We start from the raw sequence: 25119 nt of genomic DNA, 5'->3' as shown, positions 1-25119 counted from the left end.
TTACATAGAGTCCAATGAAGTTCATTCAGGGCCATCGATGTGTCTGCTTGGGGGGGATATATACGGCTGTGATTATAATCGAAGAGAATTCTCTTGGTAGATAATGCGGTCGACATTTGATTGTAAGGAATTCTAGGTCAGGTAACACCTCTCTCATTTGAAATGCGAACAGCCCCCATGGTTTAAACCCCCTTTCCCTTCCAAATTTGCCAATTACCCACTGATATGTATAAAGGGGCCTGCAAGAAAGTGGTAAATAAGAGGGCTGTTTGAAAGGGGGTTATATAAACATTAGGTATTATAAACTGGGTGGTTCGAGCCCTGAATGCTGATTGGCTGACAGCCGTCGTATATCAGACCGTATACCACGGGTATGACAAAACATTTATTTTTACTGCTTCAATTACGTTGGTAACCAGTTTATAATATCAATAAGGCACCTCTGGGGTTTGTGATATATGGCCAATGGCTAAGGGCTGTGTCCAGGCACTCCGCGATGCGTCGTGAGTAAGAACAGCCCTTAGCCATGGTATATTGGCCATATACCACACCCCCTCAGGCCTTATTGTTTAAATATACCACATCTTCTGTCTGAAATGTGTGTGTTTAGTCACACTTTAATGGAATCCCCAGATATCAAATCATAACTATTGTGTATCCTGGATAAACAGGGCATGGTGTATAGAGTTAATAATTAAATAATGATTTACAGTAGCTATGTAATTTTGGGAAATTGGCTGGTGATTATCCTACAGTACGATATTGACTCATGAACTAGCTAGCTAGTCATTTACATTTCAGCCTATACATACAAAGGTGAAACGGGATTGGCTACTTCTTTAGTCACATGCTACTTTCGCCCAATTAGCCTTCAGAATTTGCTGTTCAGGTAGTCATTTCTGCTCCTCGGCGAAGAGAGTTGGAGCGAAGCGTTGCTGAATTGGTAAGTTTAGGAAGATGGTTCATAAAGATGTACATTATATTCAGATTAATGAAATGATTACCACCGTCCCTATGAACATGAATTAAGCAACTATATTGCCGGTGGCACTAGTTTGGCGTTGTACGAATTACGTCTCGCAAGCTAACGTTAGCCTAGCAGCAGCCCTCTTTGTTCAGAACGCTCCCTCAGCTCGAACCACAAGCAAGGTAGCACGTCGTAAGGCACAATGCTAGCTACCTAACGTTATATTATGTAGAAAAAAATATTAGTAAGATACGCGGTTAGGAATTGAAAGCAAATGCAGGATTTTGTCCATAGTTATGTTTGATTGCCTACGTAGTTATGGCTAGTCAACGTTAGCTACAATGCGAGGACACGACCATCTTGGGTTTACCACGCTAGCTAATCTCATGAAACGTTATCTAACTAACTGGCTAGTTATCACAATAAAATGGCGATGACATATGGCATTTTATATGTAACTATCTAGCTATACCCACATAGCTAGCAGTCTAATCGTGGTGTGACTCGTGCAGGGGGCATATTCCAGACTGGCGCACTGGATTGAGGCTTGAAATTAAAATGGCGGCTGGAAGGATTCTCTTAGCCAGCAGATCCTACCCACTTGCTTACAGCAACACTGACTAGGGTCAGACAGCGTTCATGTGTAGATAAAGACACCACAGGGCCTGCGCAAAATATAGCTCTGTATGATGAATTGTCACATTATTTATCAACTGGTAGTTTTTTTCTCCAGGAAAAGTGTATTTTTCCTCAGGCTAGGTAAGGTAAACTCACCCCATTCCGTACAAATGTGCGCAACCGCAACATTCAAACGAGGCTACAAAGAAAACTAATGGGATTGTAGCGACTGTGTTGACTTCAAAATCGGGGGTATGAACTAGGTTTCTATTCAAGCATTGATCGACATGGTAATGGCTATAGTATTGGAGAAAAGTTGAAAAAACGGACCCTCCGTTACATCGTGACGTGTCATGTCGTAACGTACAGCACGCATAAAGCAACTATTTCTGTCTTACAATCTCTCACCACCAGGTGTAACACTTCTCTCATTGTTTAAAAACAAGAAATGGACAGTGACAGGGGTAAGGGGGGATACCTAGTCATTCTTTGCGTTATTATTGCATGCGATCATCATTCTCAAAGCCACTGTATACTTCTAAGATCACTTTAGCACCGCCCTAAAAACCCGATTCAAATTCGACACAAACCTTCAAATAGGTATGTAATGACACATTATATAAACTCTTTATAGTGTTTTATTTACATTTTAGAGGCGATAAGGTGTTAAGTTGGACAGATCGAGTGAAAAAAATCTGTTTTCCCACACATCTCTCCTTCTCACTATCACGCATTAATTTCGCTTCCCCACCCGCCATTTCTAAAAAGACCCGAATGGCCTCATTGCCTGCTTGAATTATGCAGAAACGGGCAGCGTTTAGGTCATATAATTGATTCTGTTGGAAAGGGGAGAAATTGTGCTTTACAATGGTATTGACATTACAGTTGATCTGGAAGTATTACGTTTTTGGGGCGCTAAAATAAGGGCAATTGTACGGACCAAGGCGGTTTACGTGAGTTTACGTTAGCATAAGCCACAACAGCCATTTTGGAATATCAGTGTCAGCCAATTGGCTCCTTTTGTTGTTCAAGTGACGTGCCAATCCATAATGGCTACTGCTAGCTAGCATGAGGACAAACATCAGTTACCTTAAAATCAAGCAGTCATTCGGTCTTGGTGCAACAGTTGGGATAATGGAACAATTTGGGGTACAACCAGTTATCATCCCAGGATTGAGGTGTTTTCCCAAGCCATATTTTGTGCCAGCTCCACAGTGTCTTAATTTAGACAGGAAGCCTGTCCGACCCTAGTGCCACCAAGCAAGCGGGTCGGATCTGCTGGCTAGGCCCTGGTTAGCAAATTATTATGTGAATGTTCCTGACAAGCCAGAATGTTGTATACAATTACATATACACATTACCGCTTGTCAGTGGTTTGTCCTTCAGCTGCTTGAAATTTGAGACAAAATATCCACAGGAAAGTACTGTTTACCCAACTTTTTAGATTGAGCGGTAGGTATATGGTTCGTTCAGCATCAATGTAAAGTTAGTTTTGTATTGGATTATTCGGTTTGCTCTCAACAGGGTTTGCAAAAGGTGCCTTAACCTTTCTCGCCCCGGGGTTCCGCTAGCGGAACACCCACAACAATCCGCAGCGAGCGAAATTCAAAAGTATTTTTTAGAAATATTTAACTTACACACATTAACAAGTCCAATACAGCAAATGAAAGATAAACATCTTGTGAATCCAGCCATCATTTCCGATTTTTTAAATGTTTTACAGCGAAAACACAATATACATTTATGTTGGCTCACCACAATAGCCAAACACAATGCCATGTTTCCACCGCAAAGGTAGCTTTCACAAAACCCACAAATAGAGATACAATTAATCACTAACCTTTGAACAACTTCATCAGATGACAGTCTTATAACATGTTATACAATACATTTATGTTTTGTTCGAAAATGTGCTTATTTATAGGTATAAATCGTAGTTTTACATTGCAGCCACCGTCACAAATAGCACCAAAACATCCAGAATAATTACAGAGAGCAACGTGAAATACATAAATACTCATCATAAAACATTAATGAAAAATACATGTTGTACAGCAAATGAAAGATAAACATCTTGTGAATCCAGCCAATATTACGATTTAAAAAAAAGTGTTTTACAGCGAAAACACAATATATATTTATATTAGCTCACCACAATAGCCAAACACACAATGCCATTTATTCACCGCCAACATAGCTTTCACAAAACCCACAAATAGAGATACAATTAATCACTAACCTTTGAACAACTTCATCAGATGACAGTCTTATAACATCATGTTATACAATACATTTATGTTTGGTTCGAAAATGTGCATATTTAGAGCTACAAATCGTGGTTTTACATTGTGAATACGTAGCCATAATGCACCAAATTGTCCGGAGAAATTTTGGACATTCACGTAATCTAACCAAAAAACTCATCAAACTTTACTAAAAAATACATGTTGTACAGCAAATGAAAGATACACTGGTTCTTAATGCAACCGCTGTGTTAGATATATATTTTTTAAACTTTAGTACAAAATACAGCATGCAATATTGTGAGACAGCGCCCAGCAATTCTCCGCCTTGTTGGAGCCAACATATACCACAAAAATACGAAATAACATCATAAATATTCTCTTACCTTGGAAGATCATCAATCAGAATGTAGTGCAAGGAGTCCTATTTCCACAATAAATCGTTGTTTTGATTTAGAATGTTCATTTCTTCTGTCGAATTAGCAACTTTGGCTAGCATACTCACGTGCTCACGTGTCCATGAAAGCTTGGCGCATGGAATGAAAAATTCCAAAATTCACAATAAACGTTGAATAAACTGGTCAAACTTGGTTAAATCCATCTTAATGATGTTTTTATCATATGTATCCAATAAAGTCCGAGCCGGAGCATTTCGTCGTGTATACCTAACGCATTTCAGAAGACAATGTGGGGTTCCCTGGTGTGCAGTTGAATACTGCCAATATTGTGGACCTGTCACTCCAAAAGCTCTCATTCGGTCTCACATCAAGCTAGACACCCCATTCAACATTCTACTGCCTGTTGACATCTAGTGGAAGGCGTATGCATACAGATCCATAAATAAAAGGCAATTGAATAGGCAAGGCCTGACAGAGCCCCATTTTCAGAATTTTCACTTCCTGTTTGGAAGTTTGCTGCCAAATGAGTTCTGTTTTACTCACAGATATAATTCAAACAGTTTTAGAAACTTCAGAGTGTTTTCTATCCAATAGTAATAATAATATGCATATCGAATGATCTAGAACAGAGTACGGGGCCGTTTAATTTGGGCACGATTTTTCCCCAAAGTGAAAATAGCGCCCCCTATTCACTAACAGGTTAAAGTACTTGAATTTGGTACTTTGAAAAACCACTGGAATACCTTCAATCGGAAAATTTCTCGCGTTGGTACTTGGAAAAGTACTTCAATTACAATGAGAGAACAGAATTATGAAAAACCAAATGCCAAAATGGCAGGCAAATTTAGATATAATTCTGCCTTTTGTGCATTGCAGGATTTTTGCTGTCTTTTATTTCAGCTAATGAAACATGGGACCAACAATTGACACTTTTTTTTACATCACTGGACCAACCAACCCACACTGTGTAAAGTGCAACAAATGCATCAGATTGACATTGCGAGCATGGGTGAATGAGCCCTGAAGAGCCATATGAAGGGGGAAAGGCACACGCTGCATCCTGCGCTGGCGCCAGTTCTACATTGTGACATTTTCCTCTGCAACAACCTCCAGACCTTTGTTGCCAATCGCCTCATTCACAGGCTCCTGCCGTTTGCATGCGGTTTTCCTCACACAGCCATCCCGACCAGCGACACTAAAGCTGCCAGTCAGAAGCAACACACTTTTTTGTAGCTATTAAGTTGTAGATGCCCAATAAAAATACACTAGTCATTAAGCTGGAATTATGCCAGTAGGCATGTCAAACCCTGCTCATCACTACTCAAGTTACGTTAATACTCACTTACCACCATGTATGTAGTGAAACAACCCTGAGTAGAACTTGTAAGGTAGTGATGAATAGTAAGCTTCTTTTTTTTTTCATGGGGTTGTGGCGATACAGCGTTATCTGGTGGCGACTAGAAATGATTGCATAATAGGAACTATTACAAGGTGATGGTCATTGAAAATAAATATTAGTGCTTGAAAAGGTACTTTTAATTTGGCTTTTCACTGTCTACGAACCCTGTATCAATAGCTATTGAACCAAGCGTGCCATGAAAAGGGTATATGCTGAATCAGGGGATGATGGGAAAACAATCAACACCCTTTTTGAGTAAATATTGTTTTTATTCTGAACGTAAAAAAATAAAACTCAAAAAGGCACGGCTTGTTCTCCTTCCTTCAAATGTTTCTCCTGCAACTAGCGATGGGTTTGGAGAAGACTATGGTAAGTTGAGAATTGGGGAAGTTATCGCTTTGTAAATGTTAGTTGAAAAATTTCTCCTGACGTTTTACACTAGCTAAGGTGTAACGGCTGTATGGAAGCATTAACATATCGCTGCCGTTACAATGTGTAGCTAGTTTCCTGAATGGAGGGATTTGACACATGACTTCTCAGCCAGGTTTACTATCAGAACTGAGCGGCTCAAGCTGTGGGGTACTACCAGTTTCTAAAACCGTTCATAGATTTTAACTGCAGTGCGCTTATGTGTTAAATGCATTTTGGCTTTAGGACTGCATGTACAGCAGGTCTGTCTGGTAACTGATACCCATATCATTCCAAACTGTACACTGGCTGTGAAAGGTTAATTTCAAACTCACGGCTAACTGAAGAACCATGTTTTTTAGGTCGTTATTGCTCTCGGAGTCATACTTGTATACAGGGGCAGTAGCCCAATTTATCTTCCTTGGTAGAGCTATGTTTTAGTCACTATCTGGCATCTGCTCCTGCAGAACTGATTCATAATCAAACTGATTGAATCAGTGTTTTGAAAGTAGATTCTGTTGGAGCCTCCAAGGATTGTGGTACAGTTGTGTCCTGGCCCTGATTCAGCCCTTGTCCAACTTCTCCCATCTTTTATTTTTGGGAGGATGGATGCAACAGGTGTCCTGCTCATCTGTAGGCCTACAATGATGGAGCTGTCCATTTTTAAATCAACACTTTTGGCGCTGGGTTTTATACAGTGGGGCTCAAATGGGAGAAACATTTTTACGCAGAGGCGCAACCTTGTCCAATAACAGTGCTCATTGAGTCCTATTTTTCTTCCCTCCCCCATTCCGTGCCTACTGAACACAACCCAGGTTTGCAACAGGCTGCAGTATGAACACCCATGTTACGTTCTGGATCAGCACACTTAGCCTATGGGCAATTCTGTGGTATCTGAATTATGCTGAGACTCCTGTTTAAAGCAGTCAATGTGCATAGTTGTTGGTTTGTTAAACTTAGAAATCAATGGTTTGTTTGGTGTACATTTTAAAGTGAAAAATTGGTGTCTCCGTGTAATTCCGTTAGCATGGAATTTCCCTTGTCATGCAAAGCCACCCTTCACTTTAGGAAGGCTCATCCTTAGGGATTTCTTTGAACAGACCTATGTTCTGTTTCCCTTAAATACCATGTTTTTATATTATCAATAAAATGCCATCTGCTATTCCAGGGGAATCTGGCCTTTTATTGCTTTGCTGATTTTAAACATGTTCTTTTGTTGTCAGCAGAACGAAGCAGCAGTGTTGGTGTTCTGTCTCAGGAAGGACTTGTTCTTGTATTACTGCCATATACACAGGATCGAAGACTCCAAAGCAGCTATGGTACCGCTTTTCTTATACACTCAATTTTAGGAAGGCTATTTTGTGTAAACCGTTTCTATTTGGTAGTGAACATGGAGCGCTTACGTTTTACTATCCTCACCACTATAATAATTTGCCTATGTCTGACATAATTGATTGAGAAGATTATTTGTAAGTTAACAAGGACGTGGCATATAAGTAGACCTAAAAAAAAATCAGTTCCATCAAATGTCCACTAAGGGTAATTCAGGTTGCTGCCAGTCAAAACTGCCCTGTGCATTTGGAACACGTGCTCCTGCTTGCACTTGATTGCACTCTTCTAATTGGGCATGACTCTCACCCAGCAGTAGTCCATGGATGTGTATGTAAGGACAGTGAAAGCTGACAAAGTGAAATAGTCCTTGTTAGTCATTACTGTATTTTGAGAATTACAGGGGGGGTGGGTTTATCACATTGACTGTTTCTTCCTATCAAAGCCACTTACTGCCTACAATTGTGACCTGCTGAAGTCAATTCCTTAAAATAACTCCTCTTTTCCCGTCCAGCCTCCTCCCCTGCGCCACCGCTCCATGCGTATCTTCATGAACGACGACCGCCACGTGATGGCCAAGCACTCCGCTGTGTACCCCACACAGGAGGAGCTGGAGGGTGTGCAGAACATGGTGTCCCATACGGAGCGCGCCCTCAAGGCTGTCTCCGACTGGCTGGACGAGCAGGAGAAGGTGGTCAAGTCTGAGCCAGACGGAACCGAGTCTGATAAAGAAAGGTAAGGGAGTGGGAAATTGTATTCAAAATGGTGCATGGTGTACAACATGTCAGTTGCGTAGAAATATTTCTTGCACCATCAAGGCTGGAGTGTTGGTGAAGGCAGCATCACTTTCAGCTTTAAGTTTCAAAGGTAATTGACCTGGGTACACATGTCTCCTCTGTCAGTGAGCCCAAGGCGTCGGATCAGGCCACACGGTCCCTGCGTGGGGTGATGAGGGTGGGCCTGGTGGCCAAGGGCTTGCTGCTGAAGGGGGACCTGGACCTGGAGCTGGTCCTTCTGTGTAAGGACAAACCCACCATCACCCTGCTGAAGAACGTGGCAGACAACCTGGCTGTGCAACTCAAGGTGAGTCCATTCACCTTCTGGTGTTTTCTGTGTCTTCATATTCAGTTGGCTTTGTGAAGTTGAATTTGACCTTTCGAGAATATACTCTCCTGCATCATTTCAGTTGTGGGGTGATGCATTCATTTGGGAAGAATAGTCGCAACTGAATTCCGTAGCAAATATTTTTTGACCGTTTTTTTCTTGGTGGCACATGACCTTGACTGCTTGGCGGGATAGCCACTACATGGCTATTGTATTAACAATCCCTCCTGTTCTACCTGGCAGACCATCACAGAGGACAAGTATGAGGTCACTCAGGTCATCCGTGAAGCCACCATCGTGATCAAGAGCACCAAGGAGCCTCCCCTGACCCTGACTATCAACATGACGTCCCCCCTGGTCCGCGAGGAGGTGGAGAAACAGGCTGCCGGAGGTAGGCTGCCACACAGGGGCAGACGGTTCACTGGCGCCCCCTTAGGCAGGGAGACTAAACAGGCAGGCAGCCAGTCTAGACAGATATTGTTTATTGGGCCTTCAATGGAGCTAGGGGATATGTGGGAACTGTCATGTAATGAAACCATGCTATGTTTATAGCTCTTTAGACTCTCGTAGTTCCATGTAATGTGATGTACATTTTTGATGGCCCAATACACAGTATAGAAAGGCTAGTTACTGACTGAAAAGGGTTTTCTATTCCCTATGGAGTCCAGACATTAACTATATGAAGGCTTACTGAGAATAACAAAAAAACAAACACCACTTTGTTTGCATGTTTTATACTGAACACTGATGAACGGTTTGCATTGCAGCAAAAATGAGTTGCAAAGTGTTGTCAAGTGTTCTGGTTACTAGACCCAGCAGTGGGGCTATTGACTGTTGTTCATCAGCAGGGAGGACACGGGTTACAGATAACGCCAGGGGCTCTTTGACTCTGCATGGCTGAATGTCACTTCTCCCAGTCAAAGTCAAAATCAGGGGACAACTGTGATCGCAGTCTTTGTAAATCCAATCCATGGGGGTTTGTCCGACGCAAAGGGAGTCAGTCATAAGTTCAATAATTAATGCAAGAAATACCTACAGTGCCCTCTGTAATTATTGGCACAGTGAAGCATTTTTTTATTTTGGCTCTACTTCAAAAGTTTGGATACGAAATCAATGACCATGAGCTTAAAGTGCAGACTGTTTGCTTTAATTTGAGGATATTTTCATCCATATCGGTGAACTGTTAAAAAAAAAAAAAGTACAGCTCTTTTTGTACATAGTCCCCCCCCCCCCCATTTTAGGGGAGCAAAAGTATTGGGACAAATTCACTTGTGTAGTAATAAGTTTAGTGTTTGGTCCGATGTTCATAGCACACAATGACTACATCAAGCTTGTGGATGCTACCATGATTATGGATAATCCTGAATGACTCGTGAATAATTATTTGTTTGAAGTTAGATACACAAATATCATACCACCCCAAAAATGCTAACCTCCCCTGTTATTGTATTTGTGAGGTAAGCATGTCTTGGGAGTGTATTTGTGCTTCCAACTTTCTCACACATCATTATTCACGATTCATTCAGGATTATCCATAATCATGGTAGCATCCACATTAATGTAGAACTGTTTTAGAAACGTATTCTTATTTACAATAAAGGTTACTCCAAAACGACAATACATTATTTACCATTTATTTCTATTGGGCACAAAATAATCTGAAACACAACCAAAACAAACAGAAAATGCATCCAACAAATGTCGAGTCGCAAGCTTTATGTAGTCATTGCATGCTATGAATATGGGACCAAATATTAAACTTTTAACTACTTTTATACACAAGTGAATTTGTACAAAAAGTGCTGTAATTTCTAAACGGTTCACCCGGTATAGATATCCTCCATCACAAGCTGATGGTCTGCACTTTAACCTCGTAGTCATTGTTGGATTTCAAATCCAAACTTTTGGAGTATAGAGCCAAAAGAAGACAATGTTTCACTTTCCCAATTACGGAGGGCACTGTATATTATGGGAAAGGATACTAGTCGGTGGCGGCCCATGTTCCCCCTCAGACTTTCTAAACGGGAAGTTGGATGTACCCAACAGGCATCAACCTAGCCTTATCTATAACTGTGTCAACATTGAAGCCCAGTTTGGCTCTTGAAGGCCATCAGTTTTGCTGCAGTGTGGACTTGTTTTGATAATTTTGTGCATCTGATTCTCTCTGTCAAGCCTTCTAGTTTGTCAATTTTTAGGGACGCTGGACCTTTGACCAACTGGACGCTCTCTGTCTCGGAAGGGGCTAAGCAGTACACCCAGTATAGGGGTGAAGGGGAGGGGCTCTACCTCTCATTGTTATAGCAAAGCACTCAGACTTCATAACTGGGCTGAGGCATACGAGTTGACATTGAGTTAACATAATGGAGACAACCTCCCTTTTGATAATTCACTCCCACTGTAATCTTACATCCATACACATTTTTCTCCATATAGGCCTACTGGGAGTGATCTTAAGAAATCACCCACTTAACAGCAGTTTCTGAAGTGGGTTGAAGTTACATATCTTTAGTGTAATTGCAGTTTCACTGAGAGGTTCAGACCATTAGTTCTCCAGGTGGGGGGTCCCCCTCCCCTTCCCCGTCCTGCCTGTGGTTTGGGAAAGCTGCCTACTCCCCCTGGCCGTGTGACAGAACCCCCCTTGGTCAAACTGTACCTTGTCTTCTTATTCCACCCGCCAATAGAAACGCTATCAGTCAACGATCCCCCGGATGTTCTGGACAGGCAGAAATGCCTTACTGCCTTGGCATCTCTTCGCCACGCCAAGTGGTTCCAGGTTTGCATCTTGTCTTTATTTGTCTTAAAGTAGTTGAGTTTTTTTCTCCATTTGACGCAGTTTCTTTCTTTGGTCGTTTTTCCTGTGTTTTTATTTTTAAATGTCCTTTCGAAGTGTATCTATCACCTGTAGTAGACTTCTTACTCTGTGGTTTTTATAGCGTTTCCAACGAAACCTTTGTCATTACCTTGTAGAGATGCTCTGCTGACTTAACAGGTTTGATTGCAGTGTCATTGAAAATGTTCAATGCTGCTTTTAGAAAGGACGTTCAACAATCCCCTCAAAGCAACCGTTGTCTTAAACCACTGCTTAATTTTGATCAGAGATGTGGAACTAACTTGCTCGGGTGCAATATTTCTCAAATATTATCAATCGACGACCCTTTTCTGTACCATCATATTGTGTTGAGGTTGATTCCTCGTTGTGGACTATGTTGATTCTTAGTCATCATAGTGAACTGTCATCTTTCGCTCTTAACTGTAAGCGCACCATCTCTGCAGCCTGTTCTTGTAGAGTGTGTAGGCTCCAATCCCCCATGCTCTGGCTGTTTCAGCTTTCTGTGTGCCACAAGAAAGGAATATTGCACCTTAGTTAGAAAATGTAAAATTCACTAGTCCGTCTTCTGGGCCCTCATTTATAAACATTGCTTACGCACAAAATATGCCCCAAAACATGCATGCACCAATGTTGGCATTAATTTAAAAAACTGAACTGAGAGAATGTGCCTCTCCTCCCGCGAACTTTAGACCATGCATAAGCACAGTTTCTAGTTGTTGAAGTATTACATTGCAAGGTGAAAGTGGTAGCCTTGTGCTAATGGGGAATATTACTCCTACTCATAACAAACGGTGGCCTAGCTAAAAATAATGCCAAAATCTGCCATTTAGTGAGAAGAGCAAAAAAAAAATTATTTTCTTTGAATTCTAAAATAAAAACCTATTTCACTCACATGATCATTGCAGAATAAATTTTTCACCTTTTCAGACTCGTGATTTGAAGGGCTACTCGCAAAATGGTCTATAGGCCTACAACAAGTTGGTGTAGGCTACCATTCTTCCCATCGCTCGTTGAATTTGACTTACGTTACTTGAAATAGCTTATCTATTTACTACTGTATTTTGCTCTGTGATCCATTCCAAAACGCTGTTTAACAGTAGAACAGACAGTTCACCTTTTTCATTGACGTTTGTAGGCTAGGCCTACGTCTGAATACTGTTATGTCAAATTTCTCCAGTAGACAATTTTATTTAGAAGCATAATACATACATCAAACTTTTGCATAATACATTCCTCAACTTTTCTGGCCATGTTAAGACGGTTGAGTTTATATTCCTGAAGTAGCCATACAACACATTACCATGACACATCTCTCATTTGGGCCAATTGGATGTGCTATTTATAATGTCATGTTTTTAGTCTATGCATCCAACAGGAGAATTTAACCGGTGAACAGGCAGTTGATCTTTTGCATTGAAGTGTGTAGGCCTACGGTAGTTTTCATTTTTTTCAGAGTAGATATTGTTTCAGAACTTGTGGGCATTGCTACATATTTAGGTTTGTGGGGAAAAAGTCAATTCAAAACATTATTGCATTCAACGATCTGTTTACAGGTCCACAATTTGCAATTCATTTTGGCTTTCAGAAACAGTCAGATACAGCAAAAGAAAACATTCTGCCAACACAAGACATTTGATCAAGTTCACCATTGCTATTTCCTTTAGATGCTGTCTTTGCCTAATTATAATACTAGTATACAGCAAATAAGGGCATTATTGTCACCATAAAATGTGAAATATGGGTGTTTTCTGGTGGAGTTATCCTGCTCGTTAATTAACGTGCACACTTAAAAAAAATAGGACTGGTCTGATTTCTAACGGGGAAAATGCAAAGTTTGTATAAATCCTTTTGTCCGTGCGCAGTCTTTTCAGAAATGGCGCACATATTTACTGTTAAATTCACGCAATGGTTATAAATGAGGCCCCTGGTATACCCCATACACCTTACAGTAGCTCTAAAGGTTATTGTATCACCACTCATTAAACTAAGCAGATTATAAATACTGTCATTGTCCTACATTTTTCCATGTCAGCATTTGGCTTTACATTGACTCCCCTTCTCCCTCATCAATTTGTAAGTCGCTCTGGATAAGAGCGTCTGCTAAATGACTTAAATGTAAATGTAAATTTAACAGAATCTCACAAGTTGACACATTTTTGATACAGAGCTGTAAGAAGCACAATTGCTCAACAATCACCACTATGTCATACCTATTACTGTACCACTGATCAAATCTGCTTTTTATTTCGCACACATGGAGTTGGATATTAAATTCAATAACCACATCTGCAGACAGAACAAATATCAGATTCATGCTGCACTCTTCCCATTCTGTACCACAATAATGACAAAGCAGAGCCGTTAGTCTGTGTGGCTTTTTGATGTAGCTGCTGCTTCGTGTTTTTGTGAGTTCTTGTTTTACTAAGGCTCCCTCTCCCTCCTCCCCCTCCCTGCTTGTGTCTCCAGGCCAGGGCCAATGGGCTGAGGTCCTGTGTCATCGTCATCCGCATCCTGAGGGACTTGTGCTCCCGCGTCCCCACTTGGGCCCCACTGCATGGATGGGTGAGTCACCAGCAGCATTTTCTGCCAGCTGGTTCTTCGAATGCGAATTTGGTTTGAGAAATGTCATTCTAATTACAGTGGTCAGGTTTGATGTGTAAGATGGGAATTTATTTAAGGGGCTTAGTACATCAAACTTCAACAATTTCTTATTTACAGCCTTTTTATCCAATTTGCCAAACATCTGGACAAAATTCAAAAATCTTCCCTTCACCCCTTCTAGCCAATAGAGCTGCTGTGTGAGAAAGCAATTGGCACAGGGAACCGGCCAATGGGGGCAGGAGAGGCTCTGCGAAGAGTTTTGGAGTGTCTGGCTTCTGGAATCCTCATGGCTGGTGAGTAGTCTCAAAGAGCGAGAGGACATGTCCTCGCACCTCTGCTCCACATCACAAGCCAAAAGATGTCATAATTTGCCCGTTTGTTTTTAGATGGTGCTGGAATCTGTGATCCATGTGAGAAGGATCTGACAGATGCTATTGGCCACCTGGACCTCCAGCAGAGGGAGGACCTCACACAGAGTGCCCAGGTGAGTCACATCTACATCCACAGGGCCTCCCGAGTGGCGCAGTGGTCTAAGGCACTGCATCGCAGTTGCTAGCTGTGCCACTAGAGATCCTGGTTTGAGTCCAGGCTCTGTCGCAGCCGGCTGTGACCAGGAGACCCAGCGGCACACAATTGGCCCAGCGTCGTCCGGGTTAGGGGAGGGTTTGGCCGGCAGGGATGTCCTTGTCCCATCGCGTTCTAGCGACTCCTGTGGCGTGCCGGGCACATGCACGCTGACACGGTTGCCAGGTGTTTCCTCCGACACATTGGTGTGGCTGGCTTCCGGATTAAGTGGGCATTGTCAAGAAGCAGTGCTGCTTGGTTGGGTGGTGTTTCGGAGGACGCATGGCTCTCGGCCTTTGCCTCTCCCGCATTCGTACAGAAGTTGCAGCGATAAGACGGCTGTAACTACCAATTGGATACCACGAAAAAGGGGTATAAAAAAAATCTATACTTGTTTGCTGTAGTGAATGGAAAAAATCACCATCTGTTTTCAGCATGCCTTAAGGCTGTCTGCCTTCGGACAGCTCCACAAAGTGCTAGGGATGGACCCCCTTCCCTCCAAAATGCCCCGGAAACCCAGGAGCGAGACCCCAATTGACTATACAGGTAAGCCAGGCTGCAGACATGTGCATACAATTTAGTGTCCATATTTTGGAAAAGCTCAGCAGTCCCTGTGTTTTTGTTGCAGTCCAAATCCCCCCCAGTACAACCTACGCCCCGCCAATGAAGAGGCCCATCGAGGAAGAGGAAGGAGGGGAGGACAAAAGTCCAAACAAGAAGAAAAAGAAGTTGCAAAAGAAATGTAGGTGTTGCTAAGTTCTTCCTGTTCAGCATAGTTCTTCAGTGTTAGTGACAGTGTTTTTTTTTTTTTTTATCCTTATCTTCACTCCCCCCAGCCCCAGATGAGAAGTCGGAGCCTCCCCAGGCCATGAATGCTCTGATGAGGCTGAACCAGCTGAAGCCTGGCCTGCAGTATAAACTCCTCTCCCAAACTGGCCCGGTGCACGTACCAGTCTTTACCATGGCTGTTGAGGTGGACGGCAAGAGCTTTGAAGCCTCAGGCCCATCCAAACGCACTGCCAAGCTTCACGTTGCTGTCAAGGTGAGTGGGTGGATGGGGGTGGGTGGATGGGGGTGTACAGGGTAAGTGGTATATATGTTCTAAGCGTTTTGTGTGTTGTCATGAAATCGGTGATTGTAACTATTGTCTGCTGCGCTTCACATATTTTCCTTTCCAATCTTCTGCCTGGCCCAATCATAGGTCCTCCAGGACATGGGCCTCCCCACAGGTGTGGAGCTGAAGACTGCTGAGCCAGTGAAGACTGAGGTGGCAACGGCCATTGTGGAGGTGGTGAAGCCCTGCATCACTCCCATCGCAATGGACACCGCAGCCACAGGGGCGGACAGCGTGGAGGCCACAGACGGTACAGAGGTATGGGTCCTCTTGAGTAGAACTAAAAACCATGTTTTTGGACACTACGCTCGGTTTTGACTCCAGTTTCTTGTATTGGCCTTGTTTACAGAGAAATTAAAATGTCTGTCTCTTTGTCTTAGAGTGCTCGTCAACAGGGACCAATCCTGACCAAACATGGGAAGAACCCTGTGATGGAGCTGAACGAGAAGCGGCGCGGCCTCAAGTATGAGCTCATCTCAGAGACCGGAGGCAGCCACGACAAACGCTTCGTCATGGAGGTTAGTGTCTCAGGTGTGGAAGAAGTGCCCATCCACCCTGCAACCAGACTGATGCCTTTAGGATCTAACAGTAAATATCCAGCTGCTTCAATGAATGAAGAAATTTACTTTATTTGCACCAAATCTCGATTTTATTTAAATTTTATAGAGGTGTCTATTTTTATTTAATTAAATTTTTTGTGTTTTGGTTTTGAGTATTTACCCCTGCATCACTATACTGAGAGCTTTGTCATTTCTAACATTACATTTGGGTGTTTTTGGAGCTTTGTTCATGTATATCTGTGGCTCCCATACTGCAGATTTTTCAAAACAGTGTCTGGACACTTCTATAACAACATACAAATTGAAATTTGGTTCAAATAAATTGAACTTGTCCTTTTAAACATGGACAATAACAACATGAGCTTGGCTTTGACACATTCTGTGTCCCATGCTTTATTCTGTTCTTGTCTATGTATTGACCTGTCTTTCCTCCTGTTCCAGGTGGAGATAGATGAACAGAAGTTCCAAGGGACTGGCTCCAATAAGAAGGTGGCCAAAGCCTATGCAGCCTTGGCAGCCCTGGACAAACTCTTCCCAGAGGGCTCTGTGACTGAGGCAGCCAAGAAGAAGAAACTCCCAATGGTAAGATTCCCTCTGCCTTACTGTATATCTTTGCTTGCTATTGTTTGTAAAATATATTAGCTGAGTAATGATGGTTGCTGCTGACCCGTCTGTCCATTTAGTCCTTGTGTTTTCTCCCAACAGCATGGGTTTGGCATGATGGGTGACCCGACTGGTGACCCGGCAGCCACTCCCAGGGGCAGAGGTAGAGGGCGTGGCAGGGGGAGGGGCCGAGGGTTCAATAATGGTGGCAGCTATGGACAAGGTAAAACAGAGCTATATGCTACCTATAGTGCCCTCAAAGTATTCACACCCCTTTACTTTCTCCATGTTTTGTTACAGCCTGAATTTAAAATTGATTAAATGTGTATTTTGTCATTGGCCAACACATTACCCCAATGTCAAATTTTTTAATGTCTACCCCATCTCTGTACCCCGCACATGCAATTATTTGTTAGGTTCCTAAGTTGAGCAGTGAATTTCAAACACAGATTCAACTACAAAGACCAGGGAGGTTTTCCAATGCCTCGCAAAGAAGGGAACATATTGGTAGATGGGTGTGAAAAAAAGAAGAGAAAAAAAAGAATTACGTTTTTAAAAAGTAATCCCTTTGAGCATGGTGAAGTTACTAATTACACTTTGGATGGTGTATCAATACACCCAGTCACTACAAAGATACAGGCGTCCTTCTCAACTCAGTTGCCGGAGAGGAGGGAAACCGCTCAGGGATTTCAGAGGCCAATGGTGACTTTTAAACAGGTACAGAGTTTAATGGCTGTGATCGGAGTAACTGAGGATGGATCAACATTGTAGTTACTCCACAACACTAACCTAATTGACAGTGAAATGGAAGCCTGTACAGAGTATAAAATATTCCAAAACATGCATCCTGTTTGCAACAAGGAACTAAACTAATACTGCAAAGAAATTGGCAAAGCAATTCACTTTTTGTCCTGATTACAGTGTTATGTTTGGGGCAAATCCAATACGGAGTACCACTCCATATTTTCAAGCCTAGTGGTGGCTGCATCATGTTATGGATATTCTTGTAATCTTTAAGGACTGGGTTTTTCAGTATAAAAAATAAACTGAGTGGAGCTAAGCACAGACAAAATCCTAGAGAAAAACCTGGTTTTCTGTTTTCCATCAGGCAGTGGGAGACTATGGCAGGACAATAACCTAACACACAAGGCCAGCTATACACAAGAGTTGCTTATCAAGAAGACATTGAATGTTCCGGAGTTGCCTAGTTACAGATTTGACTTAAATCAGCTTGTAAATCTTTGGCAAGATTTGAAAATGGCTGTCTAGCAATGACTTACACGGAACCCAAACTGGCTGTGCCCGTGCGTGCATAAATGTCTTTTGTCCCCCCACACCAAACGCGATCACGACACGCAGGTTAAAATATAAAAACAAACTCTGAACCAATGACATAAATTTGGGGACAGGTTCGAAAAGCATTAAACATGTATGGCAGTTTAGCTAGTTAGCTTGCACTTGATTCCTATTTAGCTAGCTTGCTATTGCTAGCTAATTTGTCCTGGGATATAAACATTGAGTTATTTTACTTGAAATGCACAAGGTCCTCTACTACAACAATTAATCCACACATAAAACGGCCAACCGACTCGTTTCTAGTCATCTCTCCTCCTTCCAGCCTTTTTCGTCTTTGAATTTATATGGTGATTGGCATCTACACTTTCATAGTATTACCACGACGACCGGCAAAACATTCCGTCTTTCAATCACCCACGTGGGTATAACCAATGAGGAGATGGCACGTGGGTACCTGCTTCTATAAACCAATGAGGAGATGGGAGAGGCAGGACTTGCAGAGAGATCTGTGTCAGAAATAGAAAGGAGTAATATTTTAGCCCTTGGCAACGCAGATGCTCGGTGGCACGCGCAATAATTGAATAACATGGATTTCTAAATGTATTTTGCGAAGCTCGCGCACGCTATTTGTACGGTCTGGTCAGCATGTAACAAATGACCAACAACCAACTTGACAGAGCTTGAAGAATTTTTAAAAGAATGTGCAAATATTGTACAATCCATGTGTGTAAAGCTCTTAGACTTAACCAGAAAGACTCACAGCTGTAATCGCTGCCAAAGATTCTAACATGTATTGACCCAGGGGTGTGAATATTTATGTAAGTTAGTGTGTGTATATATTTTTTGGGTCCACGAACATGTTTTTCCTTTGTCATTATGGGTAATTGTGTGTAGGTTCAGAAAAAAAAATATATATATATATTTTGAATTCAGGCTCTAATACAAGAAAATGTGGGATAAGTCATGGGGTATGAGTACTTTCTGAAGGTACTATTTGCAATTGTGTGTTCTGTACCTGAATTGACTTTATGCTGTAAATACTGTTCTTCAATATATTAAATGGTAGGCAACATCTCACGTCAGCTGAGAAATGTAATGGTTGGTTTGCTTAACTCCTCAGGTGGCTATGGAAGTTATGGATATGGGAACAATGGAAACTCTGGAGGCTATAGTGAGTATTGATTTTCCCTCATCTTCCAATCCCTGGAATAGTCTTCCGACTTCTAGTCTGGTTTTTATTTGATATGTCCACTAGAGGTCGACCGATTAGGATTTTAACGCCGATACCGATTTATTGGGAGAACCAAAAAAAGCAGATGCCGATTTTTATATATATATTTGTAATAATTAAAAAGCTACTGAATGAACAATGAACCATTTTATTTTAACTTAATATAATACATCAATAAAATCAAGTTAGTCTCAAATAAATAATGAAACATGTTCAATTTGGTTTAAATAATGCAAAAACAAAGTGTTGGAGAAGAAAGTAAAAGTGCAATATGTGCCATGTAAAAAATCTAACGTGTAAGTTCCTTGCTCAGAACATGAGAACATTAAAGCTGGTGGTTCAATATTCCCAGTTAAGTTTTAGGTTGTAGTTATTAAAGGAATTAATATACACTGCTCAAAAAAATAAAGGGAACACTTAAACAACACAATGTAACTCCAAGTCAATCACACTTCTGTGAAATCAAACTGTCCACTTAGGAAGCAACACTGATTGACAATAAATTTCACATGCTGTTGTGCAAATGGAATAGACAAAAGGTGGAAATTATAGGCAATTAGCAAGACACCCCCAAAAAAGGAGTGATTCTGCAGGTGGTGACCACAGACAACTTCTCAGTTCCTATGCTTCCTGGCTGACGTTTTGGTCACTTTTGAATGCTGGCGGTGGTCTCACTCTAGTGGTAGCATGAGACGGAGTCTACAACCCACACAAGTGGCTCAGGTAGTGCAGTTCATCCAGGATGGCACATCAATGCGAGCTGTGGCAAAAAGGTTTGCTGTGTCTGTCAGCGTAGTGTCCAGAGCATGGAGGCGCTACCAGGAGACAGGCCAGTACATCAGGAGACGTGGAGGAGGCCGTAGGAGGGCAACAACCCAGCAGCAGGACCGCTACCTCCGCCTTTGTGCAAGGAGGTGCACTGCCAGAGCCCTGCAAAATGACCTCCAGCAGGCCACAAATGTGCATGTGTCTGCTCAAACGGTCAGAAACAGACTCCATGAGGGTGGTATGAGGGCCCGACGTCCACAGGTGGGGGTTGTGCTTACAGCCCAGCACCGTGCAGGACGTTTGGCATTTGCCAGAGAACACCAAGATTGGCAAATTCGCCACTGGCGCCCTGTGCTCTTCACAGATGAAAGCAGGTTCACACTGAGCACATGAGCACATGTGACAGACGTGACAGAGTCTGGAGACGCCGTGGAGAACGTTCTGCTGCCTGCAACATCCTCCAGCATGACCGGTTTGGCGGTGGGTCAGTCTGGTGTGGGGTGGCATTTCTTTGTGGGGCCGCACAGGCCTCCATGTCCTCGCCAGAGGTAGCCTGACTGCCATTAGGTACCGAGATGAGATCCTCAGACCCTTTGCGAGACCATATGCTGACACATGCACATTTGTGGCCTGCTGGAGGTCATTTTGCAGGGCTCTGGCAGTGCACCTCCTTGCACAAAGGCGGAGGTAGCGGTCCTGCTGCTGGGTTGTTGCCCTCCTACGGCCTCCTCCACGTCTCCTGATGTACTGGCCTGTCTCCTGGTAGCGCCTCCATGCTCTGGACACTACGCTGACAGACACAGCAAACCTTTTTGCCACAGCTCGCATTGATGTGCCATCCTGGATGAACTGCACTACCTGAGCCACTTGTGTGGGTTGTAGACTCCGTCTCATGCTACCACTAGAGTGAGAGCACCGTCAGCATTCAAAAGTGACCAAAACATCAGCCAGGAAGCATAGGAACAGAGAAGTTGTTTGTGGTCACCACCTGCAGAATCACTCCTTTTTTGGGGGTGTCTTGCTAATTGCCTATAATTTCCACCTTTTGTCTATTCCATTTGCACAACAGCATGTGAAATTTATTGTCAATCAGTGTTGCTTCCTAAGTGGACAGTTTGATTTCATAGAAGTGTGATTGACTTGGAGTTACATTGTGTTGTTTAAGTGTTCCCTTTATTTTTTTGAGCAGTGTATATATCTCTATACCATTTGTATTTCATATACCTTTGACTATTGGATGTTCTTATAGGCACTTTAGTAATGCCAGCTTAATTTCGGGAATTGATAGGCTTGAAGTCATAAACAGCGCTGTGCTTCAAGCACTGCTAAGAGCTGGCAAAACGCAGTAAAGTGCTGTTTGAATGAATGCTTATGAGCCTGCTGCTGCCTACCACCGCTCAGACTGCTATATCAAATCATAGACGTAATTATAATAAAAACACAGAAATACGAGCCTTTGGTCATTAATATGGTAAAATCCGGAAACTATCATTTCGAAAACAAAACGTTTATTCTTTCAGTGAAATACGGAACCATTCTGTATTTTTGTTGAACGGGTGGCAACCCTAAGTCTAAATCTTGCTGTTACATTGCACAATGTTATGTCATAATTATGTAAAATGCTGGCAATTTAATTATGGTCTTTGTTAGGAAGAAACACAGTTCGCAAAGAGCCAGGTGGCCAAAACTGTTGCATATACTCTGCTTGCACTGAACGCAAGAGAAGTGACACAATTTCCCTAGGTAATATTGCCTGCTAACATGCATTTATTTTAACTAAAAATGCAGGTTTAAAAAATATACTTATGTGTATTGATTTTAAGAAAGGAATTGATGTTTATGGTGCTTTTTTCGCGAATGAGCTTTTGTTAAATCATCACCCGTTTGGCGGAGTTGAATTAGGCTGTGATTTGAGGATAAATTAACAGGGACCGCATTGATTATATGCAACGCAGGACAAGCTAGTTAACCTAGTAATATCGTCAACCATGTGTAGTTAACTAGTGATTATGTGAAGATTGATTGTTTTTTATAAGATAAGTTTCATGCTAGCTAGCAACTTAACTTGGCTCATTGCAGCCACAAGGTCCTTTTGACGCTGTACTCGCGTAACAGGTGGTCAGCCTGCCACGCAGTTTCCTCATGGATTGTAATGTAATCGGCCATAATCGGCGTCCAAAAAGGCCGATTACCGATTTTTATGAAAACTTGAAATCGGCCCTAATTAAGTTGGCCATGCCGATTGAATCAGTCGACCTCTAATGTCCACCGTTATCATGAGGACACTACAAGCGGGGTTCTCACTCTACCCACATTGTAATATTAGCAGAAGTGTAGTTTGATCAGAGCACAACATGCTCAGCCATCTTGGAGGAGATTTAGTGGCATACATCTGGAGGTTCCCAACAAGACAAGACCTGGAAAAGTTATTTTGTATCTATAATCAAAGTATCTTTTTGTTTTGGAGAGAGTATGCCATTGTTTAGATGACATTCAAACTACCAAAGGAACCTGAGTGCTCTTATTCCTGGTTCGATTATGATTTTACATTTCTCTGCTTTGTTAAGCCACAGGACTCAATCTATATCACTTTGACCCCCCCCCCAATATGAGACCCCCTCCTACCAGCAGCCTGTTCTGAGGAAACACCTTCTTGAGCGTGACAGGAGCAGAGAAATCTAAAAGTCCCAACAAACAAAAAAAAGCTGTTTGAAAACAATTTGACCAAATCATTAACGCATGCCACTTTTTATGGCAAAAAACAAACCAATCTAATTAAATTTTTCCTTCTCTGCTCTGTCTCATTCTTTAGGTGACTTTGTCTCAGACTGCTATGGCTACCACGAGTTTGCGACATAGATCATCCCAATCTTTTAAATCAAAACAAAATGTAGAGAAAGAGGAGCAAACTATAGTGTTCCCGCAACATGAACTCCAATCACTCCCCCGGGAAAGAACTGTCCCTTTACTTACCCGCTACGACTCATGTCCCAACGCCTAGAGAGATGGGAGGCCAGTGAGTGCATGTTGCCTTTGGTCACCTTCCATACCCTCTGCCAACCCTGGGACGTACCTGGACACCTGGATATGCCAAAAGACACGGGCACACTTTTCCAATAGACTGCCCTCCTTAGTGGAATTGAGACCAGAGCGTTATGGTTGGCTGATGGTTAATGGCCCACTGTGATGACATGCACATTGGAGTGGGTCAGACTGGGGAGATTGATCCCATTGTGGCCATCTGTCTTGAATGTCTACAAAAAAAAAAGTGAAATTTCTTATGATGTGAACGGTCTTATTTTATTGTCTGAACATGTATTATCAATCACCTCATTGTCAACATGTTTTTTATTTTATTTTGCCTTTTGTTATGGGATCATAAGGCTGCTTTGAGTATTTGCAGTTTATTCAAATGTCAGAATTGCTAAATCATGGTGATTGATGCATGATGGTGGTTACATGCTAGTCTTATCTTGAAAATGACAATATTCACAATGTCCCTCATTTATCTCACATGTGAGGCACCGTTAGGCATGAAAGAACCACGGCGTTGTTGATACTTGCACAAGACTGATTCTGACATTCTGCATTATGATTGTGAAGTAAAAAATAAAGTCTTGTATGTTTTTAAAAAATAAATGTGATATCCCATACAATAATGTGGTACTACAATTTTAGTGAAACGCTTCACTTTCTTGAAAATGCAATGTATTAATCTTAGTGCCTTTACAAGCATGGGTGTGACGGCAGTAGAACTCTCTACAAAACCCCCTCTTTTCTTTTAGATTATTACAATAGTGGAGCAAATGGTGGAGCTGCGGCTGCTGGCACCGTTACTGAAGTCCCTGCGGCCAGCACTACAGGCGTGGCAGCTGCAGGAACCTATGGTTCATACTACCAGAACGATGGAGGCTACTCCACCCCTTCTCCAGCCCCCAAAGCCCCTGTCAAAAAGGAGGCCAAGTCAACCTTCCCTGGACCACCAGGAGTTGGTGGAGGGGCCCAAGGGTCCTACCAGACCACCCCTGGCCAGAGTGCCTATAACCAGTATGGTCAGGGCTATGGGCAAGGCAATAAGACCTTCAATCAAAACCAGGCAGGAGCAGAGGTTTATCCTTACAGCACTGCCTACCCCAGCCAGGTGACGGGCAGCGCTGTTGCCAGCCAAGACTACAGTTACGAAGGTAAGTTGGATTCTCGGCAAAGGGGAACACAAGTACACCGTAACATAAGCTGTTTTATTGACAGTTTCACTAATCAACTTACTCTTTTCCGTAGGTTACGGAAATCAGTCAAATTACAACGCACAGGCAGGAGCCAACCAGAGCTATGGTGCAAATCCAGCCCCATACCACAACCCAGTAGGATACGGCAGGGGAGACCCCACTGTAAACTACCAGTACAGATAGACTGAATCCGCCCTCGGCATACCCCCATCTGAGCCCCACAGTACCACCCCACAACCCTGTCACAAGCATTCTCCAAAGAAGCGATGGTGGCTGTCCTGGTTTTTCCATGTCTGCGTGCATTTGTGTTTTTTTTTTTTTTACTTTAAAGAAATAAACTGGACTTATTAGTTGGCAGCTCCCCACGGCTGAATCAAATGGTCTATTTCATCACTTTGGTCAGTGTTCAAGCTTGTATTTTCTTTGTATGCACTCCACCAATTTCCCCTCCCCCACAATCACTACCACCCAAAAAAGAGGGAATGACATCTTTAAAAAAAGATATTAAAAAAAATAACTTTTTTACCACCAGTTATGATTTTATTTCTGTCCATACACAAACAGTTAACTATGTTGCCCACTAGTTGTTTTTGGCTGAGGATTTGTTTAAATTTTCATTTTACAATACAATGGGTCTGGAGAACTGCTTGTTTGAAGTTTTTGCTTGTAATTTTAGACATTTATTTTTCAATGTTTTACTTGATGTATTTCTGTAGTTTAATTTTAACATTATTTTGGAAGTTACTAGAATGACATTTAAAATGTCTGTCAAAGTAGATTTGGTGGTTGGGATTATTTTATTTCTCAGAACCGTGTATAAGAAAGTGGTGTTTGTATCAATAAAGGACTTTTATTTTGGA

General features: G+C 42.2%; 1 protein-coding gene across 3 annotated transcripts; it reads left to right on the top strand.

Moving 5' to 3' along the window:
* Positions 1-853: 853 nt before the first annotated feature.
* LOC139565292 (interleukin enhancer-binding factor 3 homolog) lies at positions 854-25119 on the top strand. 3 transcript variants are annotated; one of them, XM_071385496.1, is made up of 19 exons: positions 854-943; positions 7260-7352; positions 7877-8097; positions 8265-8445; positions 8710-8857; positions 11148-11239; positions 13763-13858; positions 14079-14190; positions 14284-14381; positions 14896-15007; positions 15090-15203; positions 15298-15503; positions 15663-15833; positions 15956-16093; positions 16577-16717; positions 16841-16961; positions 19155-19205; positions 23819-24217; positions 24312-25119. In XM_071385496.1, the coding sequence occupies exons 2-19, from the start codon at positions 7350-7352 to the stop codon at positions 24440-24442; spliced, it is 2535 nt and encodes an 844-aa protein (XP_071241597.1). In that variant the 5' UTR covers positions 854-943; positions 7260-7349; the 3' UTR covers positions 24443-25119. The 3 variants fall into 3 exon arrangements, with proteins under 3 accessions (XP_071241597.1, XP_071241599.1, XP_071241598.1); XM_071385497.1 differs by having other exon boundaries at positions 876-943; positions 7257-7352; XM_071385498.1 differs by lacking the exons at positions 23819-24217; positions 24312-25119 and adding an exon at positions 22846-23705.

Source organism: Salvelinus alpinus, chromosome 36, assembly GCF_045679555.1.
Source record: "Salvelinus alpinus chromosome 36, SLU_Salpinus.1, whole genome shotgun sequence".
Taxonomy (NCBI): Eukaryota; Metazoa; Chordata; class Actinopteri; order Salmoniformes; family Salmonidae; genus Salvelinus; species Salvelinus alpinus.
Note: the sequence above shows the minus strand (reverse complement) of the source record. Positions and strands in the feature narration are given on the sequence as shown.

What these genes read in the sequence shown, in the direction of transcription:
- LOC139565292 (XM_071385496.1), top strand. An exon ending in AAAGAAGTTGCAAAAGAAAT is followed by an intron (nt 15,204 to 15,297) that starts GTAGGTGTTGCT and finishes CACTCCCCCCAG; the next exon opens with CCCCAGATGAGAAGTCGGAG. An exon ending in AGGCCACAGACGGTACAGAG is followed by an intron (nt 15,834 to 15,955) that starts GTATGGGTCCTC and finishes TCTTTGTCTTAG; the next exon opens with AGTGCTCGTCAACAGGGACC.